The following is a 23,286-nucleotide window of genomic DNA, read 5'->3' as shown; positions in this document are numbered from 1 at the left end:
ACTCCAGAGAGAAGGCTGACACAATTAACTTTACAGCATCATTGACTGCCTGGCATGCTAATTTTTTTTCCCTTGGTGTTTATCTGCACATTCTCCATTCACAGGAGTTACTCAATTAATGTAACTACTGTGCATCCAGTGTTTAAACACTCACCCAATACATTGTAGCCCTTATGGTTTACTGGGTGAAAAATAAGCATTATTATTTTTACCATGTATTTGCAGTGGATTTCTGCCTAAATTGCTGTTAAACATCAGTACATCCATTTCAGTCTCTTTCCCTAACATTTCTTTAAGCTCCCAGGAGAAATACTTTCATCCCTTTTATTTGTGTTGTGACATTTTTGAAACAGTATGTTAAAAGTCTTTTTAGTAAAATAAGGATGAAGAACTAGGTTCTCACAAAGGTAAGTACATGTTGAAGTCTTTACTTGCAAGCTTCTGAAAAGTGCAGTGGATGGGACAGGTTGTTCATGTAGAGGAAGGAACAGAGGTTGGTTGGCTGCTGCAGAGCCAAGTGCACCTGAGCTGGACCATGATTAGACCCTGCAAGGGTGTATTCAGCACAGGATGGAGAAACAAATGAGCTTGAGTTTTGCGGTCATCCACCTCTTGTCATGATGCAAGTCATCATGTCAAAGGGGTGGCATTGGCCAAGCAGATACAGCAGCTCCACTGCAGGAATGAAGAGTTAGATGACCACTGGTTATTATTACAGGGAATGAAACCACTCTTGATGTTCCTGTGTGCTATCAAAAGCTCATGCAGACAGCAGCCTGCTTTTTCTCATAATCCAGAAGAAGCTCACATATTGTTTACTTCAGTCTAGAGAGATTCAGAATTCTGGGCTAAGGATAAATAGTCCATTTTTTTCCCCAGCTCTCAGGATTTCATCTTTTCCCACCTGTTGCTGTTTCCGGCATGTTAACTCATTTAGAGGTTCTGGGGGTCTTTGTTACTCTCGCTCAGATTATTACAGAAATTGTGGACACCTGCATGAAAAGGAGAGGAAATGCAAGCTCCTGATTCTCCATATTTTTTTCCTAATTTTCATTCTCATTTATGCTCTCAAATTATATCCTGTATTGACCTCTCACTTCCTGCATCCAAAGTGGCCCCAATATTTCAGCTCCATGGACTGTGCATGAACTATATTAACTCTACCCCAGTCAAAACCAGCACATGTCCCTGTGTATTTCTCCTTGGTGCTTTCTGTGCTGTAACCGCTTTCACTCATGTCCATGTTGTTCCTAACCCTTTGCTGTTTCCATTTTAAGATTTTAGGAATGGATATGAGTAGTATGGTCTTGTCACTAAGTTCAAACAACACTCTGAGTCAGACATAAGAATATGTTGCCTCCAACCCAGTTGCAAGAAAGAGGATGAGTTAAGGAATTAGTACAAATTCTTTTTCTTGTTGCTTTTAATGGGTGTTGCTGTCACAAGGACATCAGTGAGCTTGCAGGCTCCAACCTTTGACGTGTTGGAGGAGAGTTGGTGACCAGATGCTGTGTGCTCCTGGAAATACTGTGTTTGTGGCAGGTATCCCAGCTGAGATTTCTCCATGAAGTGTTTTTGTAAAAAAGCATATGCTTCACTGAAATGTTTTTGGATGCACTGAAATTCTATTCTTCAAGACTGAGTTTGACTTGACAAGGTCCTGTCCAACCTCATCTAAATTGGCCAGGATTTGAGTGCTGACCAGATGAATTCATGAGTTATCTTCCAACTTAAGTTGCTCTCTGATTCTTTTTTTTTTTTAATTACTTTTGTTTAAAACTAAGACCCAGAATAAATAATATTAACTTTTTATGTTTAAAATAGATCATCCCAGCCTTTGCAAAAAAGTCTATAGTTCTAACAATGTAAACCAGTACTCAGAATTAAAATACATTTTAGTGAAACAAAATGTATTGATTGAAGATAGCTTTTTCCACTGATGACATGGAATTATTTTAATTTTTTATTCAGCATAAACAGACTTTTTAAAACTAATTTGTGAACTAAAGTTGTTTTTCCTTAGCTCTAGATGGAACTTCTATACACAACATGCCAACTTAGTGTTTTATCTAATAAAGTACTGAAGACTTGGTCAAGCACCACTGAATCCAGCAGGTGCACTGGTAATGGGAAGGATCTGGCTCGCAATGCCAAGTCTACCATATGCCATTGATGTAGGGTGGTCATACTTGTCCCTCTCTCAGTATGCCATACATGCACTTAGTGTCCTTTGCATCTCACCTAAAGGACAAGGAACTCTGAGAAGCAAATTTTTGAGAGCAAAATCTGTAACTTCGAGCCTAATGGAAAAAACTTGCTGGGTAAGATGAACTGTATCATTCAGGATGTCTCTGTTTTGGAGCAGCTGATGTAGTGGAAACATATTTTAATGGGAGAGCAAATCAGTTAAATCAGGTTTGTGATAAAGGGACAGTTTGAGGACCTGCTTTTTTTTTTTTCTTTTTCTGTGTAGTATTCTGTTGGAAAAACTGCTTAGGCATCCAAAGTAGCAAATAACTACTGCTTTATATGTGACAAGGCATTATAAGAATAGTTCTGGTGAATTTGGATATAAATACTTCATTGGAAGAAGAATAAAAGTAGAATATTTCCCTTGACACTCTGATTTTCAGTGATTCCATCGTGTAGCTTAAGGTCACCTGCGCATTGGAAGTGACTCGAAATTCTCTTGGGTTTTTTTTTTTAGCACTTTATTAATGGCCTGCTATTTAATTAATAATTGATATGTCTGAAGTATAGGAGATAAGTGGAGAAATAAACAGAGAAGAGAATGCCTAACAAAATGCTTTACTGGAGTTGTTTGTTCAGCATATTCCAGCTTGCACATTGGAAAAACTAGCTTTTTGTTGGGGAGGGGGGAAACCAGAGAGTCCTACACAGTTTTATGCACTTCCTGATATGTGTTTACTATTATTTCTAGGCGTTCCAACACCCAGTCCAGAAATCCTTCGACATACTTTGAATATGCTTGTACGGGAGAGGAAAATATACCCAACTCCGGATGGTTATTTCATTGTAACCCCACAGACTTACTTTATAACACCATCTCTCATAAGAACTAACAGTAAATGGTACCATTTGGATGAGAGGATACCTGACAGGTCTCAATGTACCTCTCCACAGCAAGGAACTATAACTCCCTCCACCTCGGGGTGTGTCAGGGACCGAACACTACCCAAAAACCACTGCGACTCCTGCCATTGTTGCAGAGAAGACATGCACAGCATGCATGCATCTACCCTACAGAGGAAATCAGCAAAAGACTGTAAAGACTCATACTGTCCTCCTTCATTATGTCAGGTCCCACCTACTGAGAAAAGTAAAAGTACTGTCAATTTTTCATATAAATCAGAGACACTCACAAAGCCTAAGGATGTAGAAAAGCAGTCTAAGAAATTTGGACTCAAATTATTCCGATTAAGTTTTAAGAAGGATAAGACCAAACAGTTGGCAAATTTCTCTGCCCAGTTTCCTCCAGAGGAGTGGCCGCTAAGGGACGAGGACACCCCTACCACTATACCTAGAGAGGTAGAAATGGAGATTATTAGGCGCATTAATCCAGACTTGACTGTGGAAAATGTCATGAGACACACTGCACTAATGAAGAAACTTGAAGAAGAAAAAGCTCAACGAAGCAAAGCAGGGTCTTCAGCTCACCACAGTGGACGAAGTAAAAAGAGTAGGAATCACAGAAAATCTCATGGGAAATCGAGGTCGCACAGCAAGACCCGGGTATCCAAAGGAGACCCATCAGATGGTTCTCATTTGGATATACCTGCTGAAAGGGAGTATGAGTTCTATGATCCCTTGACTCGATCACCACGGGAAGGCTGTTTTATAATAGAACACAAGGGAGATAATTATATAATGCACAGCAATCCTAACATGATTGAATCTCACTTTCCCATGACACCAGAGTGGGATGTGTCTGGTGAACTGGCCAAAAGAAGAACTGAAATGCCTTTCCCTGAACCTTCCAGGGGAAGCTCCCATTCCAAGGTCCATCGGAGCCACAGCCATACACAGGATAGAAGATCAAGGAATGAGCGGTCCAGTAAAGCTAAAGAAAGGTCTAGATCCATGGATAACTCCAAGGGACCTCTGGGCTCAGCTACTTTAGGCACACCTGAAGATATAGGTGAAGGTTGTAGCCCAGATGACCAAACAACTAGCCAAACCTACATTGATGATAGTACCTTAAGGCCATCTCAGTCGCTCAGTCATCAAAGGGCTCTGATTTCATCTGCAAGCTACAAAGAGACTTGCATCCCTGAAATAGCCGGTGGCAGTGTAGAGACCCCCAGTTCTTGTAGCCTATTGGAACAAGGCAAGCCTACAGACAATTTGCCATCATATAGTGAGCTCAACTCCTGCACAACAAAATCTGCAGTTGATGACTATTTTCAGTGCAACACATCCAGTGAGACTGTGCTTACTGCTCCATCACCACTGGGAAAGAATAAAGAGGATCATGATACACTAACAGGGACAGATGGGCTAAAAAAAATGGCTCCCACAGAAAGACAGTCTCAACATATTGCTAGGGAGCCTGGGGTGCACAAGGAGGAGTCCCCAAAGGGCCCAAGCAGTGGTTCAGTGATCGCTGGCCAAACTCCAGAGGTGATAGCTAACGGGCGGCTGGTTCAACACCATAGCACTGAGTCAAGCAGCCTTGATAAAAGGAAAGAAATATTCAGCAAGGATACACTCTTTAAGCCTCTGCACAACACTCTTTCTGTGAATAGTTATCATAAGTCTAATACACCTCTGCTAAAGCCCCATCAAAAAACCCCCTCTGACACATTGCCTGTCAGATGTGAGAAACTTGAACAAGCGATGGTAACCTCAGTCACACAAGTCATGCCTGTTTCTCAGAGACAGCAAGAGACAACCGGGAACCAGGAGGCCTCTTTTGACTACTACAACGTATCTGATGATGATGACTCAGAGGAAGGAACCAACAAAAATGCCGAGGAAGAAAAAAACAGGGATGATGTTGGTACGATGCAATGGCTCCTAGAGAGAGAAAAGGAAAGGGATCTACAGCGAAAGTTTGAGAAAAACCTTACTCTTCTCACCCCAAAGGAAACAGAAAATAGCAACAACCAGAGGGCCACCCACTCAGCCCGCCTGGACAGCATGGACAGCAGCAGCATTACTGTGGACAGCGGGTTCAACTCTCCACGGTAGGACTGTCACATTCATTGCAGCTTTACAGACTAGGAAGTTCCATTTATGGTTTTATGGGTGTGTGATATTGGAGATAGAATGTAGGGCTGTATTAAAAAAAGGCACACATTTTCAGACTGTTTTTTCTACAGCCCTGGAATCCTCTATTCAGATGTGTGAGTTTCCCACCATACAGTAAGAAACCAGTGACCATTTGCGGCATTGACTCTGTGTTAGTTCATTTTCTGTTTGCTGAAAGCCTCCCTGTATCATTTTTTTTCTGTATTAAATTTGTATTTGCTTTAGAATAAAAGGGATGAGCTCCTGCATACTCTTCCCTTTCCCTCTAAGATACCATCAGCCTAATCCATCAAACTAATGGAAAGACTAGGCATGACCAGGTGGCATAACCTTTGGCTCAGACAAAAAGGAAAACAAATTATACTATTTTGTGTTCGGGCTTCCTGTTTGTTTTCTTCAAAAATTTTGAAAGTGTATCTAGTCACCATTTCAAACTGGTGAGACTAGAGTAGCTACACCCCATACAAGTTAAAAGTGCTTAGGATGTTTGAACTTCAGGTGTGACTTAACACTGCTGAGAGAGAGGTGCCTTGTCTAAGATACTTGGGAAAAGAGTCCAGATGTTGATGTGTGGTGGTGCTGGTTAGTAATTACTATTTCAGAGATATCAGGAATCGTGGAAGCCTCAATGTGCTAGAAGTCTTAAAAGTGTAGGGAGGAGAGAGTTGGTGCATTCCCTGCCCTGGAGAATTCACAAGTTCATTTCCAGGTTAGGAATCATTTACGCCAGCCTTCTTCGTTGTCTGTTTGACTTTTGGCAGTCCTAGGTCCTTGATGGAATGGAGCATGACCAGTTTTGTTTGGCCTGCATAGGAACTCATCAGACTTCAGAACAATAACTCTTAAGAACACAGAAATAATTTACAGTAGTAGTTTTCTTAGAGTGGCCTACTTAAGCTTAAATTATTTATTGCCTGTATTTAAAAATAAAACCTCCAAGACTGATTTTTGTATTATGTGAAAAAAATGGGGTTTTTTGGTTTTTTCTGTCACTGTTTTATTTTCCCTTGTAAATGGTGTTCTTGTTCCTCAGAAGTATATATATATATTTTTTACATCTATAGAAAAGGCTCTCAGAAAGGCATGTGAAGGATTTCCTTTTTCTACACAGGACTATTCATTTCATTTTCAGTTGAAAATTTCATTTTCAGTTGAAGTCCTGTCACTCTGGATGAAATTCCTTTGGATTTGATGTTTACTCCCACTTATGTTAATGACATGACAGAAATTAGTGAGCCTGATGCAGCTTGCAGTGATGTATCGAACTACAGCAGGCTTCTAGAGAATGTATATTTTTTCTGAGTAGAAAACCTGAAAAATAATTTGAGTAAATCATGCCTCTAACACTGAGTCCACTCTAAAAAAGAAGCTTGAGAAGGCTTTCTGTTATTGATTGTTCTGCAGATGCCTGACATCTTTCTCACATAGAACTGTTGTATTAAACTATTTGCACTTTTCTTTTTAAAATGTGATCTCTTCCAGTAGTTGAAGTGCTATACTTAGAGTCAGTTTTTGTGGGGGAGCATGTTGTGGTGTTTGCTTCTTGCTCAGCCTGTCTCACTCAGTACAGCATGAGAGCCACCTCCGGGATAAGATATCAACTGGATTAAAAATCAGTTCTTGGAATACTCTTTTGTATGCTAGCTGAATATCAAACTTGTGTTTCTGATTAATGCAATCATAGACACTTTCTTCCCTAATTATTTACACAAAAGCTGAAATTTCTGTTTTATGTTAAATTTAGCTAGCAAGAGAATAGGATGTATTGAGCATACTGGATTTAGTGATGTTATACCACTTTGTTTAAATCAAAAAGGAAACAGATGAGCAACTTTGGCTAAAAAGTACCATGTTATTATTATCCTGCCTTATAATAAAAAATGTACTCCACAGCCCTTTTCCAGGAAATACAAAATAGCCATCCAGCATCTATCTGGTAAGATTCAGCTAGGTGTGACAGTGTCTTGTAGCAGATGCCATGGGAAGAATATAAGAACAGGTCATGCATATGGTAATGTTCCTCAGGTATATTCTTCTGACCTCCACTGATGATGTAACTCTGCTTCCTGGGGTAGGGTGGTATCTTTCCATTCAAACTGAAGTATGCAATGTTGTTAGGGGAATCAAATACCAATTTCACACTATAAAAAAGTAAAATATGTTTTTAAAGTCTGATAAATTTAAAAAAGGACAGTAAAAAAATTCAGAAAGAAATGGCTGCAGTTAAAGAGATTTGCAATGGTCATTTGACTTCCAAAGTATTTGTGTGCAAAATGTGTGAACATATTAATCACCATTGGGAAAAAAAGCCTCAATATTTCATGCATTGCTTTTATGCAAGTCATATATAGCAAATACTAGCTGTCAAGATTAATTTTATTCCTTTATTTTTAGGGCTTTTATAATACTGTTGCTCCTTTGTTACCTAAAGAAAGCTATTTTTGGCATTACTCTGCATGCAAAATTTTCAATGCAATTTTTGTGTATACATGTTGTAATGGTCAGTTTGTAATACCAGTTGAGCATGTCTGAAGATCTGGAATTGGTGGTCCCATAAAGAATAATACAGTACTAAATCATCTCTGAAAACTAAGATCTATTTTCATTAAAAAGCAGAGGGAGAGGAGTTAAAAAATAAGCAAGACAAGTGCACCATACATCATTGCAGCTCACAGGAATCATTTACTATGTGTGTCACCCATCATAGCTCTTTGGAGCTATGGAAATTAAAACAATCATTGGCAGAAGAATATCAGTACCATCCATTTTGACCAGTTTAAAAGATCTATGAGAGTTTTCCTAAAAGGCTCATTGATTTTCCAGCCTCAGTCAGTTTAAGATTATTTAAATCTGCCCTGTGACTAGGAAAAGTTTTTTCCTTCCCCTATGCCATGCATCGACACATTTCTCCCCTGCCACATCTAAAGCTGTGCATCCCTGCTCTTCCCTTGATGATAGCACTAATCTTTTTTTTTTTTAGGGCTAGTATTTAACTGAGAGCGGTCCCTGATCTGTCTGGCTGCCTGCAAGGCTTAGTCAGGGAAGCAACAGAAACATGTGGCAGGGTCAAATCCACACAAGGCAGGCAAGAGCTACCCCTTTCAGTAGCAGGTAAATTTAGGTTGACTTTAAACTGACTATGAAACTTTTGTCATTAGTATTCTTGTTTTTAGTGCTTATTTGATAACTGGATTCAGTCCTCTAGATGTATTTTTTAAACATCTCCATAGCAAGTGGTGATGTCATTTTACAAAGAAGTAGGGGTACAGGTGAAGGATACATGACCAGGGGGCCACATGGATGTTCGAAAACAAATCTGTTCCTGAACAGGCACACATTATTTAGAGATGAAAAATGATTTAATAGTGTAAAGACAACAAAACCAGCAGTACTGGTAAAAGTAGCCTTAGCATGTCATGGCTGAGCTTTTTAAAAGCTGTAGACTAAAATACAAGCTGCTCTGCATTCATAGTTAGATGTATCATTAAAAGGCTTAATCTTTAAAAGTGTTTAGTGTCCTGTCACTCTTGTGGTTAAATGATATACTAGAACTAAAGGAACATTGTCCGTTTTCTGAATGAAATAGCAGCACTAGTTGTTGTCCAGGGCAAGATCACAGACCAGCCAGTTAAGATTTCTCATTATCTTGGTAAGTTGCAATCATCTCAGCTGCAAAGCAAAATTGAAGTGTTGCACTTAGAGGCATCGAGGATTTAATGTAAAGTAAAACTTTTATTTAATACTTTGTGTACAAAAACATAGGTAGAAGAGGAGACAGTGGAGTATGCTGTGTTATATGATTGCTGTCCTAGCTCTGCCTAGTCACTGAGCTGATTTTATGAAGCTAGTTTTGTGCAAAACTGCACCAGTCAGGAAAACTAGCACATTCCAAGTGCAAGATGGAAACTGTTTCCTTGAGTGAAAAATCCAGATGCTTGATACTGGTTCAGCTTACAGTTTGTGTGACAGTCTCAGCTGTGCTTAGTGCAATACCTGTGTTACGGTATGATGACTGCTGAGCACCTGGGACACATTTTGGAGGAACATATGTGTACTGTCAAAATTAAATGATTCATTGACGTGACATTACATACAAACACAGGAAACCTATTATAAAACACTCTGTTCTCCTTTCCTGTCTGGTCAATAGATATATAGGCATGTCATATATGAGTGTGTATATATATTTCTTTTCCATTCCAGTACTCGTGAGAGCCTGGCATCCAACACTTCAAGTATTGTTGAAAGCAACAGACGTCAGAACCCTGCTCTGAGCCCTGCACATGGTGGTGCAGGACCAACGTTCAACTTCCGAGCCACTGCAGACCCACCCACGAGTGAAGCTGAGAAACTGCAGAAACCTGGTAACTGCCTGCAAGCTTCTGTCACTAGTGTCTGATAGTCAGCCTGCCTCAGATCGTCTGTCTCATCCTATACAGCAAAGTTTACGACACTGGGACTGATGTTTACATCTTTGGGGAAAAATAAAACAAGCATCTCAACCACAGTTTTAGTGTTCACTTAAACTGTGCTGCTATGTAGACTAGGGGCAACAAAGAAGTATTTATTTCAAGGTATTGCTTTTCACATTTGCGGCTCTGTAGCAACAGAATAGCAGTAGGGATAATATGTACACTTTTTGCTTCACTTAATTGTAACTGAGCACATATATGAAAGTCTAGACACTGTAAGTGTAATCTGCATTTTCAATGTCCATGCAGTTGCCAACTTCATTTAAAAAAATGCCACAGATGTGTGATGCCCCTGGTCAGAGGCCAAACTCTGCTGCAGAGTTCATCATTTTTTTCTTCGAAAACTGAGCCACTGCTGAAAGTAACCAGCCAGGATCACCATGAGGAAAAACAATGCCAAACATGACAAGTCACGACCTCAGCTCTATATGTGAATTAATACTAATCAGTCATTTTCACTGTGCATTTTTGTGACACAATTTTGCAAATACCTGGTTAAGCAAGTAAAAGGTTTGAGGTTTGTTTTGATTTGCTTTTTTTCCAGATATGGAGGGTGGGAAGGGAGGTGGCTCCTCCATTTGTTTCAAAAACATGAGAGGTGTTTACTTAATGAGACTTGCTACTTGACCTTCCATAGTCACTGGTGAGGAGGTGGGCCTTTGCATAGAGTGGGGAGTGGGGAGGGAAGGGAAAGATGTTAACTGTCATGGAGCCACAATTTGTGGAGTGACACAAAATATATTAAATGTATTCAATATAATTCACTTATTTTAAAATAAGATAATTAATTCTCGTGTCACTTCTGGTATTGCAACTTGCCATTAATATAGGAATCAGGATAACTAATTTCTTTGAACAAAAATATCCTTTATGATATAAATGACAAGTATGGCCTGAAGAATTGATTTCTTTCTAGTGGAAGGACATAAATCTATTTTATGTAGCTTATTAAATAGAGTGCCTAAATTAGGCTATTAAAAATAGCATACAGTGTAATGATTATCAGAGAACAAAATTTAGAGAATTATAAACTTCTGGCCTTTTTATTCAGTGGATGTTATTTGCAATTTAGCATTTTATGGACATACTTAGTTTCTAGAAATTCAATGTGTCCACTTGGTTTGCAGTAGAAATCCGAGTCCTGCAGACATGGTACATCCTAATTGCTCTCCCTAAACTGTTACTTCAATGTAATTAGTACTATGCTAATTACTGCAGAGTAAATTCTACAGATAGTTAAACTCCAAGAGTAATTTTAGGTACAGGGTCACATTCTGCTCTGTTACTCGTGCAACCTGGTAGTGCAACAAACTGACTTTTTTATCAGAATAGACAAACTGGTGGAAGAATAACAAAGATACTAAAATGTGCAACAGCCCAAATTGTTTCACAGAAAAGGGTTATTTGCCCTGTCTAGCTCTTGTCGTACACAGGTATGAAACCCAACTGTACATATTGAAACCCAGTATTTTCATCAGGTTCTGGTGACATTTATTACTCTGTATACAAAGTCATTTGAGCCTCACTTACGTTCTCTGTTGTCATCAGAAGTCTTTACTGACGATTCAGCCTTATGTTACATCATTGGATATAGTTCATTTACTTCTAAAACAGCTTTCTAACTTTGGACACAATCGATTTCCAGTTCTGTCAAGATTACCCAGTCAATGCACAGGTCTGTTTTCATTGATTTCAGTGTATGATTTCCATTTCATAGGAGCAATAAGACCTTTCAGTGCACATAAAGGAAATTATTGTGCTTTTGGTTGGTTATCAAAGTCACTTGGCCTTTAGCCTTCTGCCTTATCATACCTTCCAAGATGTGCTCTAATTACCATATAATGCTTTGCATGATGCATCTTATTATTCAATATGTAACTCCAGCCGTACTTATTCCATGCAAACTGTAGAGTCAGAGTTTTTGTGGGGAATTGTCATATACTATGCAGTGGCTGACTGTGATTTGGTTTCTGAGAGGAGCTCTGGCATCAGTAGTATGTATCGATTCAGTAAATAAAAATGTCAAAATGGTAAAAAAATTTACAGTGATGATCTGAAGTACTAATGGCAGTATTAAAATGTGAAGAGCAGAAACAGGTTTCACCTTTGGGGAAACAATTGTTTGTCACAAGCTAATCAGAATTTGTGCAGGCAGCTGGTTGTACAGAAGACGTAATTCCAACAAAATGTGACAGTACATACCTATAAACTGTATAGTATGTTATTTCCTAAGGTTCCCAGAGACCAGCAGACAATATAAATGTCATATTAATGTTGACATGGCATTGTACCAATATTAATGTGACTCTTGGAATATGGAATGTAAACAGAAGTTTCACATAGAAACGTTCTAATCTTGATTTTTTTTTTTTTCCTTTTAAAATCAACAATGGAAAATAAGAAAATTCCATCTTGAGGTTCTGGTAACAAAACCACGAGAGTGGAGCTTGAGTGCTTTATGTCACCCTAATCCTTTGATGAAATCATAGCCTTGTATTATGTGGTTGCTTATCTATCATTCTTCTAATGTATCAATTTAAAGGTTTACAGAGTTAGATTAGGTTGAATCTGTGTTGTGTTCAACTGTAAAGGGTCAACACAAATCTGTCGGCATTTTGCACACTTAATATGTATTATTATAATACAACATGTTACTTTTATGGTAATTTTTTTTACACATATAACTACCTCCATGAATTTGATGAAATGCAGCAACATGAAAAGTGTATTGTACAAAGCAAGGTTAGAAACTTTGAAGCATTAGGTCATGGCGTTCTCTTGTGTGTCAAAGCTTGCATATGAAGTCATCATGTTTCCATTGCCACAGTTTCCTTCTACAATGTTAAAAAGATGGCTTTCAGATGAGTCACTTAAAGACTTTGACAAGGCTGCATAATTGGGATAAAAGTGAAAGGGAGGCTGAAACCTTCCATCCTCTCCCCAGTTACTGCTAAAATTTCTGCCTGGTAGAACTTGAAAATGTATTTGTAATTTAGCAAATTAGAAACATCTACAGTCTGTGAAATATGATTGACAGTTTGGGGTTTAACAGAAGACACTCTGGGTATTTTCTTGGCAGCCTTCAGATACTTGGGGCCCTATTCTGCCTCCATCTTTGTCAACATTAGTACGTCATGGTTTCTCTGAACAGGCAAGGGTGTTAAAACAGCTCTTCCTTTAATGATATGCACTCTGGTCTCTAGATTGTGTGCATCTAAAACATTTGCTCCTACAGAAATTACCAACAGCCTTTAATTTACGTTGCTGGGAGCAGTATCAGGGTCCCTACTTGAGGTATGTGCCTATTGTTCAAAGAACATGGGCAAGTTTCCAAGAAAAATTAATCTGGCTTTTGAAAAGTAGCCAGCTGCAACAAGCCACCTTTCAAGAGGGAAGAAAGAAAGACTTTTGCAAAAACCAAAGGAAGAAAGTGGCAGTTGAACCTAAGCAGATCGCATTATATACAAATCCCGATTTATGAACACCTTTCAGCAAACCTAGTACCATTATCCTGATGCAAATTAATATACAATCATCAGTTGAGCTACTTTTGCCATTTTAAATATTTCAGTTAAAATTTAGAAGAAATCATTAGCCATTTGACTCCCAGGACCACTGTAAAATGACTGTTATATGTGAAACAACGTTCACTCAACTTAAAAAAAAAAATGTATTGGAAAACAAATATTTTAATGAAAACCGTGGCCTAAGTGCTTGCCAGCAGTAGTCTTCATTAGGAAAAAGAACCAGCAAACCAGTATTCAGAGGCCATCATGAACGCAGATAACACTTTGCACTTAAATCACACCTTTTTGCCTGAGGGTCTTGAAGCACTTGCCTGTGAGGTAGGCAAAGTTCACTGACCCTACTTTTTGTTTGGGCCCATTGGAAAAAGCAAAGGCTAAGAGTCTGTAGAGGAACTTATTAACTAGTTGCTTTTTTAAAGTTACTGAAGTAGGTTTAACAGTTACCAAAGTGTTTAATGTTTATATTCTGAAATTATTCTTTTGATGCATTCAGTTTGTTTAAGTAAGAAACTACTTTATGGCCCTGCAGACACTTTTGGATTAGCAGTTCCAAAAACAAGTTTGCAGTCATACTGGCAGCAGTGGTTTTAGAAACAGTCATGTTAATTAAAAATTTGTTTTTCAAATACATTTTGTAGTGCTTTTCCCAACACAGTTGTTCAAATTGTACAGAGAAAGCAAATAGCACTCCTGATCTGGTGTCATATCCGCAGTTTACAATTCTCTTTGCTCTTCTGAAGAAAACTGTACAGTATTAGAGAGAAAAGTTCTATTTTTTACGAAATTCTTTAAAAAAAAAGGCTATATATCTAAAATGTTCCCCCCAGCATAAGTAAAGTGCATCATTACTGCATGAGACACATGCAGTGGACCCACCAAAAGCCAAGCTGGTGCTAGAAGAAAACGGGACTATCACACTTCTTTCATAGTGGCGCTCTAAACGTTGGTTTCAGTTATGCAAGTGTCAATCTGGCATAACTCCCCTGATCTCCGAGGATCTGAGAGAGATGGGAATGGGTCGTTAACTCCATTGAAGCTCAGTTCTGAGCTGAGGGTTTCCGTGTTCCTCCCCCCACCCTGAGACACTAAACGCAGAGAAGGAGCAGAAGGCCACACACCTGGCTCTGGAAGGGCAGCCTGGGCTGAATCCCTGCTGAAATGCACAGCCACCCAGCCGGGATCCGTGACAGCGCCAGTGTGCCCCACCTCGGAAGGGTGATTTTCCATGTGGTGCACTGCCCTCCTGTTGTTTATCGGTTAGAGCCACCCAAAGGATACCCACCCAGAAGTATGAAAGGGCCCTTGGAGTATTTGGCACAGATGTTACTTTTATGTGTGGAGGAGATTTTAAGTTTAAAGGGATCATAATTCTGCAGGTAATTTTCTGTGAGTGACTGAATGTGGCTGTTGCATTAGGTTTAAATGAGTTAATAAATGCAAGTGGGACTTACTGTATGTTAGAAGGGAGTTTTGCAGCCAAGACTGCCTTGTATAAATGTGTTTGCACTGAAAAAAAAATTTAAAAATTACTTGGTCTCTGGTTGCTGTAAAGGTCATCCAAGATGGATGTTCTGTTTATATTGTATAGTATTTCATATGAAATAATTGCAGTTCATGAAATGTCTTCCCTAACGTTACTGATTTATAACAGCACATTTGTAACATGGTTTTTATTGTGTCAGTGTACCATATTGTAAATGATGATTACTTGTCATGCTTAGTATAATAATTTAAAGGAAAAAAAAAGGACAGGGATTTTTGTAAGTCTATATTTGAAAGTCCCTCCATATGGTAATATTGTGTTCATGTTGTTTATGTAGTGTTGTGTGAAATATCCATTTTGGATTGTGTTACTTTTTAAAATATTAAATAACATTTGGTTATATGTTCTAAGTGGATTCTTTGCACTCATCGGTGGTTTTTAGAGAGTATACTTATATTTCCATTTAACATTCTGTTTCACTCCCTCACTTAGGAAACCTTGCACAGCAAACCAGAAGTCTCAGATAAACAAACACTGTAACAGCTCGCTGTGTTCCCCTATGCTTTATAAAAACTCTTTGGGCCATTAAGAGTGCAAGGGAGAAATTTTTTTTCTGGCTTAGACTGGACATGAAGTTGACAGCTGCAGGGGAAGTATGATCTCCACTGAATGTGAGTGCCCAGCTGAGATGCACCCAAGCTCCAGGAAATGAGGCACCCATTAGGACCTCCTGATGCCAAGGGCAACAGGTGTCAGGTCCCTCTTTTACTCTCCTCTCCATCCTCATGAGCTAAAGGAGGACTTGGTGCATACCAAGAAGAGGGTTCTAGCAAGGAATTTTTTTCACATTCTTCAAGAAAACTGATAGCTGCTGATTGGAAAGGCCTAAGTGAACAATGTAGCACACAAGTGTCCTTTTCCAACCTTCTGCCATCACCTGGAAGAGGATTTGGAGCAAATTTAGGGTCCAGGAGATTTGCCAGACCTGTGCCATGAGAGCTGCTGTTTGCCAAGGTCAGCCATGGGAATTTGCAACATTTATAAGGTAAAAAACAAAGCAGCATCTCTTGGAAGTAGGTGCTGTCTTAAGCACCTTGGCTTGTCAGCTGCTAGTGGCACATACTGCTACCATGTTGTTCCTAGTCTTAGCTCATACCTCTTCATCCATCTGCTTCCACTGTAATTCATCTTCATGAAATAATGCATTTTGAATTATGGGGGCAAAAAATCCCAAAACCAGACAGGTTTAGGTTAGGACTTTATGCCAGCAGTGACCTAGTGCTTTGCACAGGCAAAGTCAGTTTTTGGTTTTGGTAGACTCAGACTTTCAAGGCCTTTTCAGTATTACTGGAGAAGTTTGCAAGCACTGTTTCCCCCTAACACAGCACTTTGTTTTTGTTTCTATCCTTACGGTGTGCTTGTATTTTAGGTGCTAAAGTAGACTAATCATTAATTGCCTAGAAAGAAACTATTGTTGTCCAAAGTTACCAAACCTTGCACTTTAAACTTGCTTGCAAGGCTGGCTTGAATTCTCTTTATAATTACTCTGCTGACAGGTAAACTGAAGATCTTGATCAAGTGATATTTTTTTGGTCAAACATGGCCTGTAACATACTGAAAATATCTAGGGCCACTGCTTGGCTGAGGAAGTACACTCTTGCTGTTAGGTCACGCTTTTCTGCAGAGAGGACTGAGTAGATTTACATCCCTCTGTACCTACAGATACCTTACATCTATATGATAACTCTTGAAAGATCTTCAGATTTTTTTCTCCATCAGCCTCTCAACTGTTTCTTTAGTCTATTGTTTTCCTCACAACTTACTTTCTATAATACCCTTCTTCTATTGAATCCCCTCATCTTCTGCTTCTTTTTGACTTTTATTCTTCAGGTTGGAGGTTTTTTTCCACTACATGTTAGTTGACACAACAGTCTTCTGGCCCATTTCTCATCCTCCCCTCTAAAAATGTCATTCTTAGAGTCTTTCTCCTACTTTTCCATTACTTCCCCTTTTTTACTTTCTCTTCTTATCACAAAGACCTTAGAGAAGAAAATGTGGTCAACTTCAGGATAGGTGCTCATGTCAGCATTTCCCTTCAAGCCGTGCTGTTGCAGTTTTTAATTTTAAAAATGTTTTGGAATGTAAATATACACCCATATTTTAGTCCTTTCTGTTCTTTTCCTCCTTTTGACTGCTGCTCCTGTTTTTTTTTAAAGACTAAATGCTATTCTGTCCAGCATCTCTGTGATTTGAGGGCTCAAAGATGAGACACAAAGCCCCAAAGTGTACTGGAACACCAGGTCACATCTGTCTTCCTCTGGGCATCAAGTAAGGTCTCAGGTAAATGCTTAAAAAAGCAAATTATTCAGCTGTGCTTTGCAGAATGTATATGAAGAAAATGGCCTTCACTTAATAGTCTTTCCTAAACTGTAGGGAAGGAGCCCATGGCTCTGACACTCCTGTTCACTGTAGCTGGTACTTGAAGAGAGAAGGGTTTTGAGCAGTCACTGATGCTGGGGCTTTGATAACCGCCTGTGGTTTTGTGTGGAAATGGCTGAGCTTGCATTTATAAGCAACTTCCTTGTATGCCTGTAGGTTCTCATGTTTAGCAAAGTATTTTTAGCCCAGCTGTCACAGAAGTGATGAATGGGGACAGCGAACAGGAAATCCCAGGTACTTCCATTTAACAACTTTTTTCTTATCTCTCATCCTAATAAGCACATAAAACCTAACCCTGTTCTGCCAGCTATGTGAAAGTAAGCAAAGACAGTAAATAAATTTACCAACATGACTGTGCATACACTAAAATAATACATGCTTTGGTTGCTTGGTTGCTTAGGGAAACCTGAAGCCTTTTGTTTTGAGTTCTCTCAATCTCTTTCCTCTTGTCCCTCTGCTTGTTGCTGGTAAAATTAGGCCAGTTGCCATGAAAGTGCCAAAGAGGGTCACTCTAGCAGGAAGCTGCAAAGTAGCAGCAGTAGTGAGAGGACAAGCAAGAGTCAGGGGCCTCTGAGGATGTAGGCTTTCCTCATGCAGAAGTCAAAAGGTACACCAGCACTGGCACTTTAGCTGCAAGCAGGGCTGTGCTCCAGGAAGGGCTGTCCTGGGCATCCACACATGCACCCTGCTGTGGTTCCAGTTGCAGTCTCAGCACAGATGGGCTGCACCACTTGCTGATGAAACCTCTCTACCAGAGGATGCACATCAGGAGCAGAGCCATAGCACTACAGCCTTTTTAGGTCCTATTAGCTGGGTTTTTAGAAAATGAGGACCTAAGTAATGAACTTTACAGAGCAGCTTGTGCACTGGAAAGGTTGGGATGCAAACCCCACCTATGAGCCATGTACCTGGAGCCTGCTGTTGCTGTCTCCACCATGCACACACTGCGCACACACCACTGGGCAGTGACTGCCAGGAGCAGGCATCAAGACTGCGTACTTAAGGACTCAGAAGTGCAAACCTTTGGGCTAGGTGCCTTAGGATTATGGGCAATGACAGGGACAAGGACAGCAGAGAGGGACATTTGACTTTCTGGTTATGGCAGATGGTAAATATCCCTGCCTCCACAGTGAGGTCTCCACACCATTGTTCCTTGCTCAGTAGCCTTGAACCAAATCCCCAGTCTCAGCTTCCTCCCTGAAGAGCTGTGGGGCCCCAGCCCCTTGCTGCCACTCACCCCCATTGTGAGGAGGCTGTGCTGATGGAGGGGCTCTTCTCTGTCCAGTTTAGTGCAGGCCTCTGGCTCAGGCCCAACATGAACAGAGAAGTCCTGTTGGGCATCCAGCTGCTGCAGTTTCATGTGCTTCTTTGTGACACAAGCTGGTGATGACTTCAAGATACTTGTAACTGGTCCAGCTGTAAAACTCACCTAAAGCATGACCCTGGCACAGCTCAGTAAAATGGTAACCACCTATTTTTCTCCCCCTCTTCTTTTTTAACCTAGACAAAACAGTATGTTTTTTTCTTTCCTTCTAAAGGAGTGCTGAAAATTCCCAGGGGACTCTGGGTTGAGGCAGAGGTCAGATGAAATCTGTGGCAGAAGTATCAGGGCAGGTACCATGAGAAGGAGAGGGGTAGGAACCATTTTGTCCGTCATGATACAAGTGCACAAGGCCACCCTGGTGACCAGACTGAGGGGCAGAGGTGCCAAGTTCACAGAGGGACCCCAACTGGAGCCCTCTCCACTTGCCTTGCCCCATGGAGGAGGAGAACACATCCAGCCCACAAGGTAGAAAAGGAAACCTAAAAAGCTCCTCTGCTCTATTGTTCTGCTGTCCCATGGCTCCTGTGCCTGGCAGGCTGGCAGCTCCCCAGAGCCCTCCCTGGCATCATGGGCTATGTCCCATCTAGTATAGATGGGATTAGTGGCCTATCTTCTCCTCCCCACGTCCATCTTACTTACAAAGAAAGTCATTCTGTCTTCTAACCACAGTGCTTTATTTCTAAGTAGTTGCCAGTGGACCCTGGAGATTTATTATTAATTCATGATGGACCAACTCAGAAGTCCTCAAACCTAAGGCAGGCAATATATATTGCCTTTATGGTTTTATTGTTATCTATAACCCAATATTGAGAGACAATTATCTCTCATGCTTTGCTGTTAGGCAGCAGACAAGTTTCACCAAATCAAAAGTTTGTACAGGAATAAAAACAAAATGAGAAACCCACTTATTTTTCAGACAGAAGTAAAGAAAAATAAAGTCCCAGAAAACTAAAGCTTTACAGAATGACAAACAGCTTTGAAAACCTCTTTCACTGCATTTAAAACATTTGTCTGGAGATGGGTGGACCTTTGTTGATCCAGAAACTAATGTCCCTTCTTGGAGACAGAGAAGTTTTGCTGCTGGCTCTGTTTGCCATGCTGGTACAGGAAACCTTTTAAACATCATTTGAGGACTTCTCCTTTTCTAGCTGTGATTGTCAGGTGAACTGGAAGGGGGATAAAGAACAGGTTCAGACCATTCTGTAAGATTCATCGTGTATCTTCTCTTTGTTTACCCATTGCCAGTTCCAAATTAGCCCATTACCATCCTTTCAGAGGAAAAGTACTGGCAGAGATCATCTCCACCCTGTGGCTGCTGTTTGTGTGCTCAGTAGAGCCTCAGGCTGTGTTCGTGGCTCTCTCTGATTGCGTCTTTTCTCCCACCCTTGCAGGATTTTTGGCCAAAAATTCCTGCTTTTTGAGGCTGGGTTTGTTCCTGGCCAGCTGGCACCCTTGTCCCTGGCTGAGACCCTGGGTGCTGAGCTTGTTATAAAAGAATTTATTTGGTCTTAGGATGCATTTATCATATGAAAGCTGTTAGGCCAGAGGGGATCTCTGTGCTGCAATGACTGCATGTGCCCAAGCATACAGGTACTGTGGATGGTACTTTCTCACAGTGAAGCTGCCCACCTGCCTTATTATTTGGCATTCTGGCTAGATTTTCACTGGTTTTTCTGGCTAGATTGTCACGACCCACACTGGCGACAATCAGCAAGTGTTGGAAGGGAACACAGAAGGAGAGCTCCTTTTACACAGAAAATTTCCTGTGCTTCAACACTATGCTGGAAATAGGGCCAACAAAACAAGATTTTTTTTCAAGAGTGGAGAAGACTCAGCTTCACAGAGTCAGGCAAGTGGCCAAGCAGCTCTTCACTAGAGAGATCTTTTTATTTAGAGTTTCAAACTGGTAAAGACCCTGCCTACACTGCCCTTTTATCAGCAGTCTCAAATGAAATGCTGTTTTGCTCAGCTTCCTGGAAGGATGCCAAATCTTAATATTAACAGGAGTACACCTTTCCTATGGACAAGGGGGAAAAAAAACCAACAAAAAAGTATAGTGATCTGTGCTGACAGCTTTTTCTGAGAAGTAGTCCATATAATTCACAACAGGAAAGAGATTTTTATCAAGAAATTACTTTAGAATAACAGACTGATAGGAACAGTTCTCCAGCCTGCACTTTGGTAGAAGGGAAATTCTGTCCCAATGATGCCTCACACACACTGGATGTGTGGAGAAAGGCAGGGTAGGAGTAGATGTGAGGAACAGCACTGAGAAACTGATGACAATCATGGGGATATCTTTTTCCAAATGGGATGAGTAGCTCTGGTTTGTACTGATACATTGTTTGTTTACATGGTGGTATTTATAATTTTGCTACACTTCCTAAATGGTACCCCTAATGGAAAATTAAAAATTCCTTATAATCTGTCATGTATCTGAATTTTTTCCTTTATTTTCAATGGGACAAACAGCCATTTTCTTGACTGATTCAGAACAGTGAACACTGGAGACAGTGAACTGACCAGGAACAATGAAGCATTTTATGTGAAACCTGGCTGGACATTACCTGTTGGATTTGAGCTCATTGAAGCTCATTTGGGAAAATCCACTGTTGATCTCATCCCTTGCCTTTTCCATCACAGGGTACCACAGACAATTTCAGATGTGCCCAGGCCATCTGTTTCAGACATCCTTGAATTCAGCCGACCCCAGGGCACCAGGGGAAATGGTGTGACACACAAAGCAGCAGCTCCTCTAGTTTTTGGGGTCCTTCTGTGAGGGATTCATTTGAAGCCTGTGTGTGGCAGCTCTCCAGTGCAATGGGGATATGTGGCTGCCACCACTTTGCCCATCCCACTTCACCTGCCATGGAGCAACCCCCTGTGGAGAGCAGGTCCTGTTTTTATTGCCTCTGCTCCTACACCATTTATTCCTCCATCCTCCTCCTTTGTATTAATTTCCTGAGCTGCCCCAGCTGTCACATCTGCACAGTTACCAGCTGGTTTCCCATTTTTAATTGCCCTCAGAGGGCTTCTTCAAGAGTCACACCTGCTTTTGTGGGGGCCTTAATTTGTCACTGTCCAAACTGGAGCAGCAAGCATTTAAAATCAGCCTCTATAAGTGTGTTGTATTTCTTCAAGCGCGTGATTAATTGCTAGACCTTTACAGGCTGCACTCAGCTATTTCTGCATAAAGCAGAGTCTGTCTTCTGCTGGAAAGCTCCCCACATTATAGATATTAAGTATCATCTTTGTAGGACCTGGGTTTGTTCATCCCATTTGTTCTTCTTGAAGAAAGAAGTTGTATGAAACACAAAGAAAGCTTGTTGCCCTCACCAGTTTATTCTGTTTAGAGGGGGGAAAAATAGTAATCTATTTCTTTGGCAGAAGTGTTCTTGTAAGGAACCACTTGAGATTAAGGCAGAAAGGGATATTTTAGGATGTTTCACCCAGCCCCTGCAGCAATATAAGCAAGCAGTTTGTATAATCCAACTCATAAACTTGAATGCCCTCTTCAAATTTTTTTTTTTCCCTCTTTCACAGCTGCTATTTGAAGGCTACTTTAGAATGTTAGTTTTTACACCCAAAATTACTTCCTTGTTATAGCTGTGCTTGGAGAATCCCTCTGTGGATGGGCAAGGGCTGCTTTCCCTCTATTTTACAGAATCTCCTCAGCTGAGGACAGCAAGGTTACCCCTCTCTCAGCCCTTGCATTCTCATGGACAGTGAATGAGCTGTAAGATGAAAACCACACTGCTGCCTACTCTGGAAAACAAGGAAACAAAGTCTTGCATCCCAAAGCTCCACCATGGGGGTACATGGAAAAAATACCAAGGAAGAATGCAATTTACAGATGGATGGATGGGTGGATACATTGTGAAGCAAATAAGCCCTTCCCAAAAAATTCATTTTTAATTTGTCAGAGCCTCCTTCTGCCCAGGGATCATGTAGAGGGTGTGAGGCACCTCTCAGAAATCAGAAGCAGGCTCATGCTGAGTCATTTTCTATGGTCATGTCCTTGCAGGGTAAAACTAACCTGAATAGAGGGTACAGTGAATGCCAATGCAGTGGTTGTTTTAATGATGTAGGATGAGCAGCATGTGGGACCAGTGAAGAAAGGTTAAAACTGCCTCTAATGGACACATGGCCCAGTTATATACATTTATGTGGCCAGGAGCCTTTGAATGGAGGCAGCCCAGTGAAAGCAGCAGGGTGAGTGACTGTTCAGTAGGGATTGTGGATGACCCCCTGCAAGCCTGACCTGTGTTCCAAAGCCTTTGCAACACCTGACGCCACCTCAGCCTCCCTTTTTCTATCTGGCAAGGAAGCAATGACAGTGTCTCCAGCCAATTTTGAGGCTTAATTAATATTCACCGAACAATGTATCTAAGTGATGAGTAATGTTTTAGTGTATTATTAATTTATTGGGAAAAACAGAAAGCTGCTCAAGAGCTCTCAATGCCCACTGTGGCAGCCACAGAAAATTGGTTGGACATGAATTCCCAGCAGAGAATGCTGACATTTTGGGGCTGGCTGCCTGCAGCCCCTTGGTGATGGACAGAGGAACATCATCTATGCATGCACTGGTGCCCCTTGCTCCTGAAGGCTGGTACAATACTGGCACTAAAATGCCTCATTTGCTGCGACCAAGGGAGGATCAAAATCAGCTCCCTGGAGCTCAGGTAAGCCCTGATCTGTGCTGGTGTGGAAAGTGGGCACTGAATTTCCCCCACCTCAGCCCACTCTGTGACTGTTTTAGTTGGAGTTCCC

General features: G+C 40.7%; 1 protein-coding gene across 6 annotated transcripts in view; it reads left to right on the top strand.

The window, feature by feature from the left end:
• Positions 1–15,155, top strand: part of STOX2 (storkhead box 2) — a 142,024-nt gene extending 126,869 nt beyond the window's left edge. For all 6 annotated transcript variants that reach the window (XM_088056655.1, XM_088056656.1, XM_088056658.1 and 3 more), the window contains 2 exons: positions 2,942–5,207; positions 9,475–15,155. In XM_088056655.1, the coding sequence (XP_087912781.1) occupies positions 2,942–5,207; positions 9,475–9,670 (2,462 nt within the window). In that variant the 3' untranslated portion in view covers positions 9,671–15,155. The remainder of the gene's footprint in view (positions 1–2,941; positions 5,208–9,474) is intronic.
• The last annotated feature ends 8,131 nt before the right edge of the window (positions 15,156–23,286 follow it).

The sequence above is a fragment of the Pseudopodoces humilis genome, chromosome 6, assembly GCF_049639895.1.
Source record: "Pseudopodoces humilis isolate 2021_Gansu_Grassland_sample_001 chromosome 6, ASM4963989v1, whole genome shotgun sequence".
Classification (NCBI taxonomy): domain Eukaryota; kingdom Metazoa; phylum Chordata; class Aves; order Passeriformes; family Paridae; genus Pseudopodoces; species Pseudopodoces humilis.
Note: the sequence above shows the minus strand (reverse complement) of the source record. Positions and strands in the feature narration are given on the sequence as shown.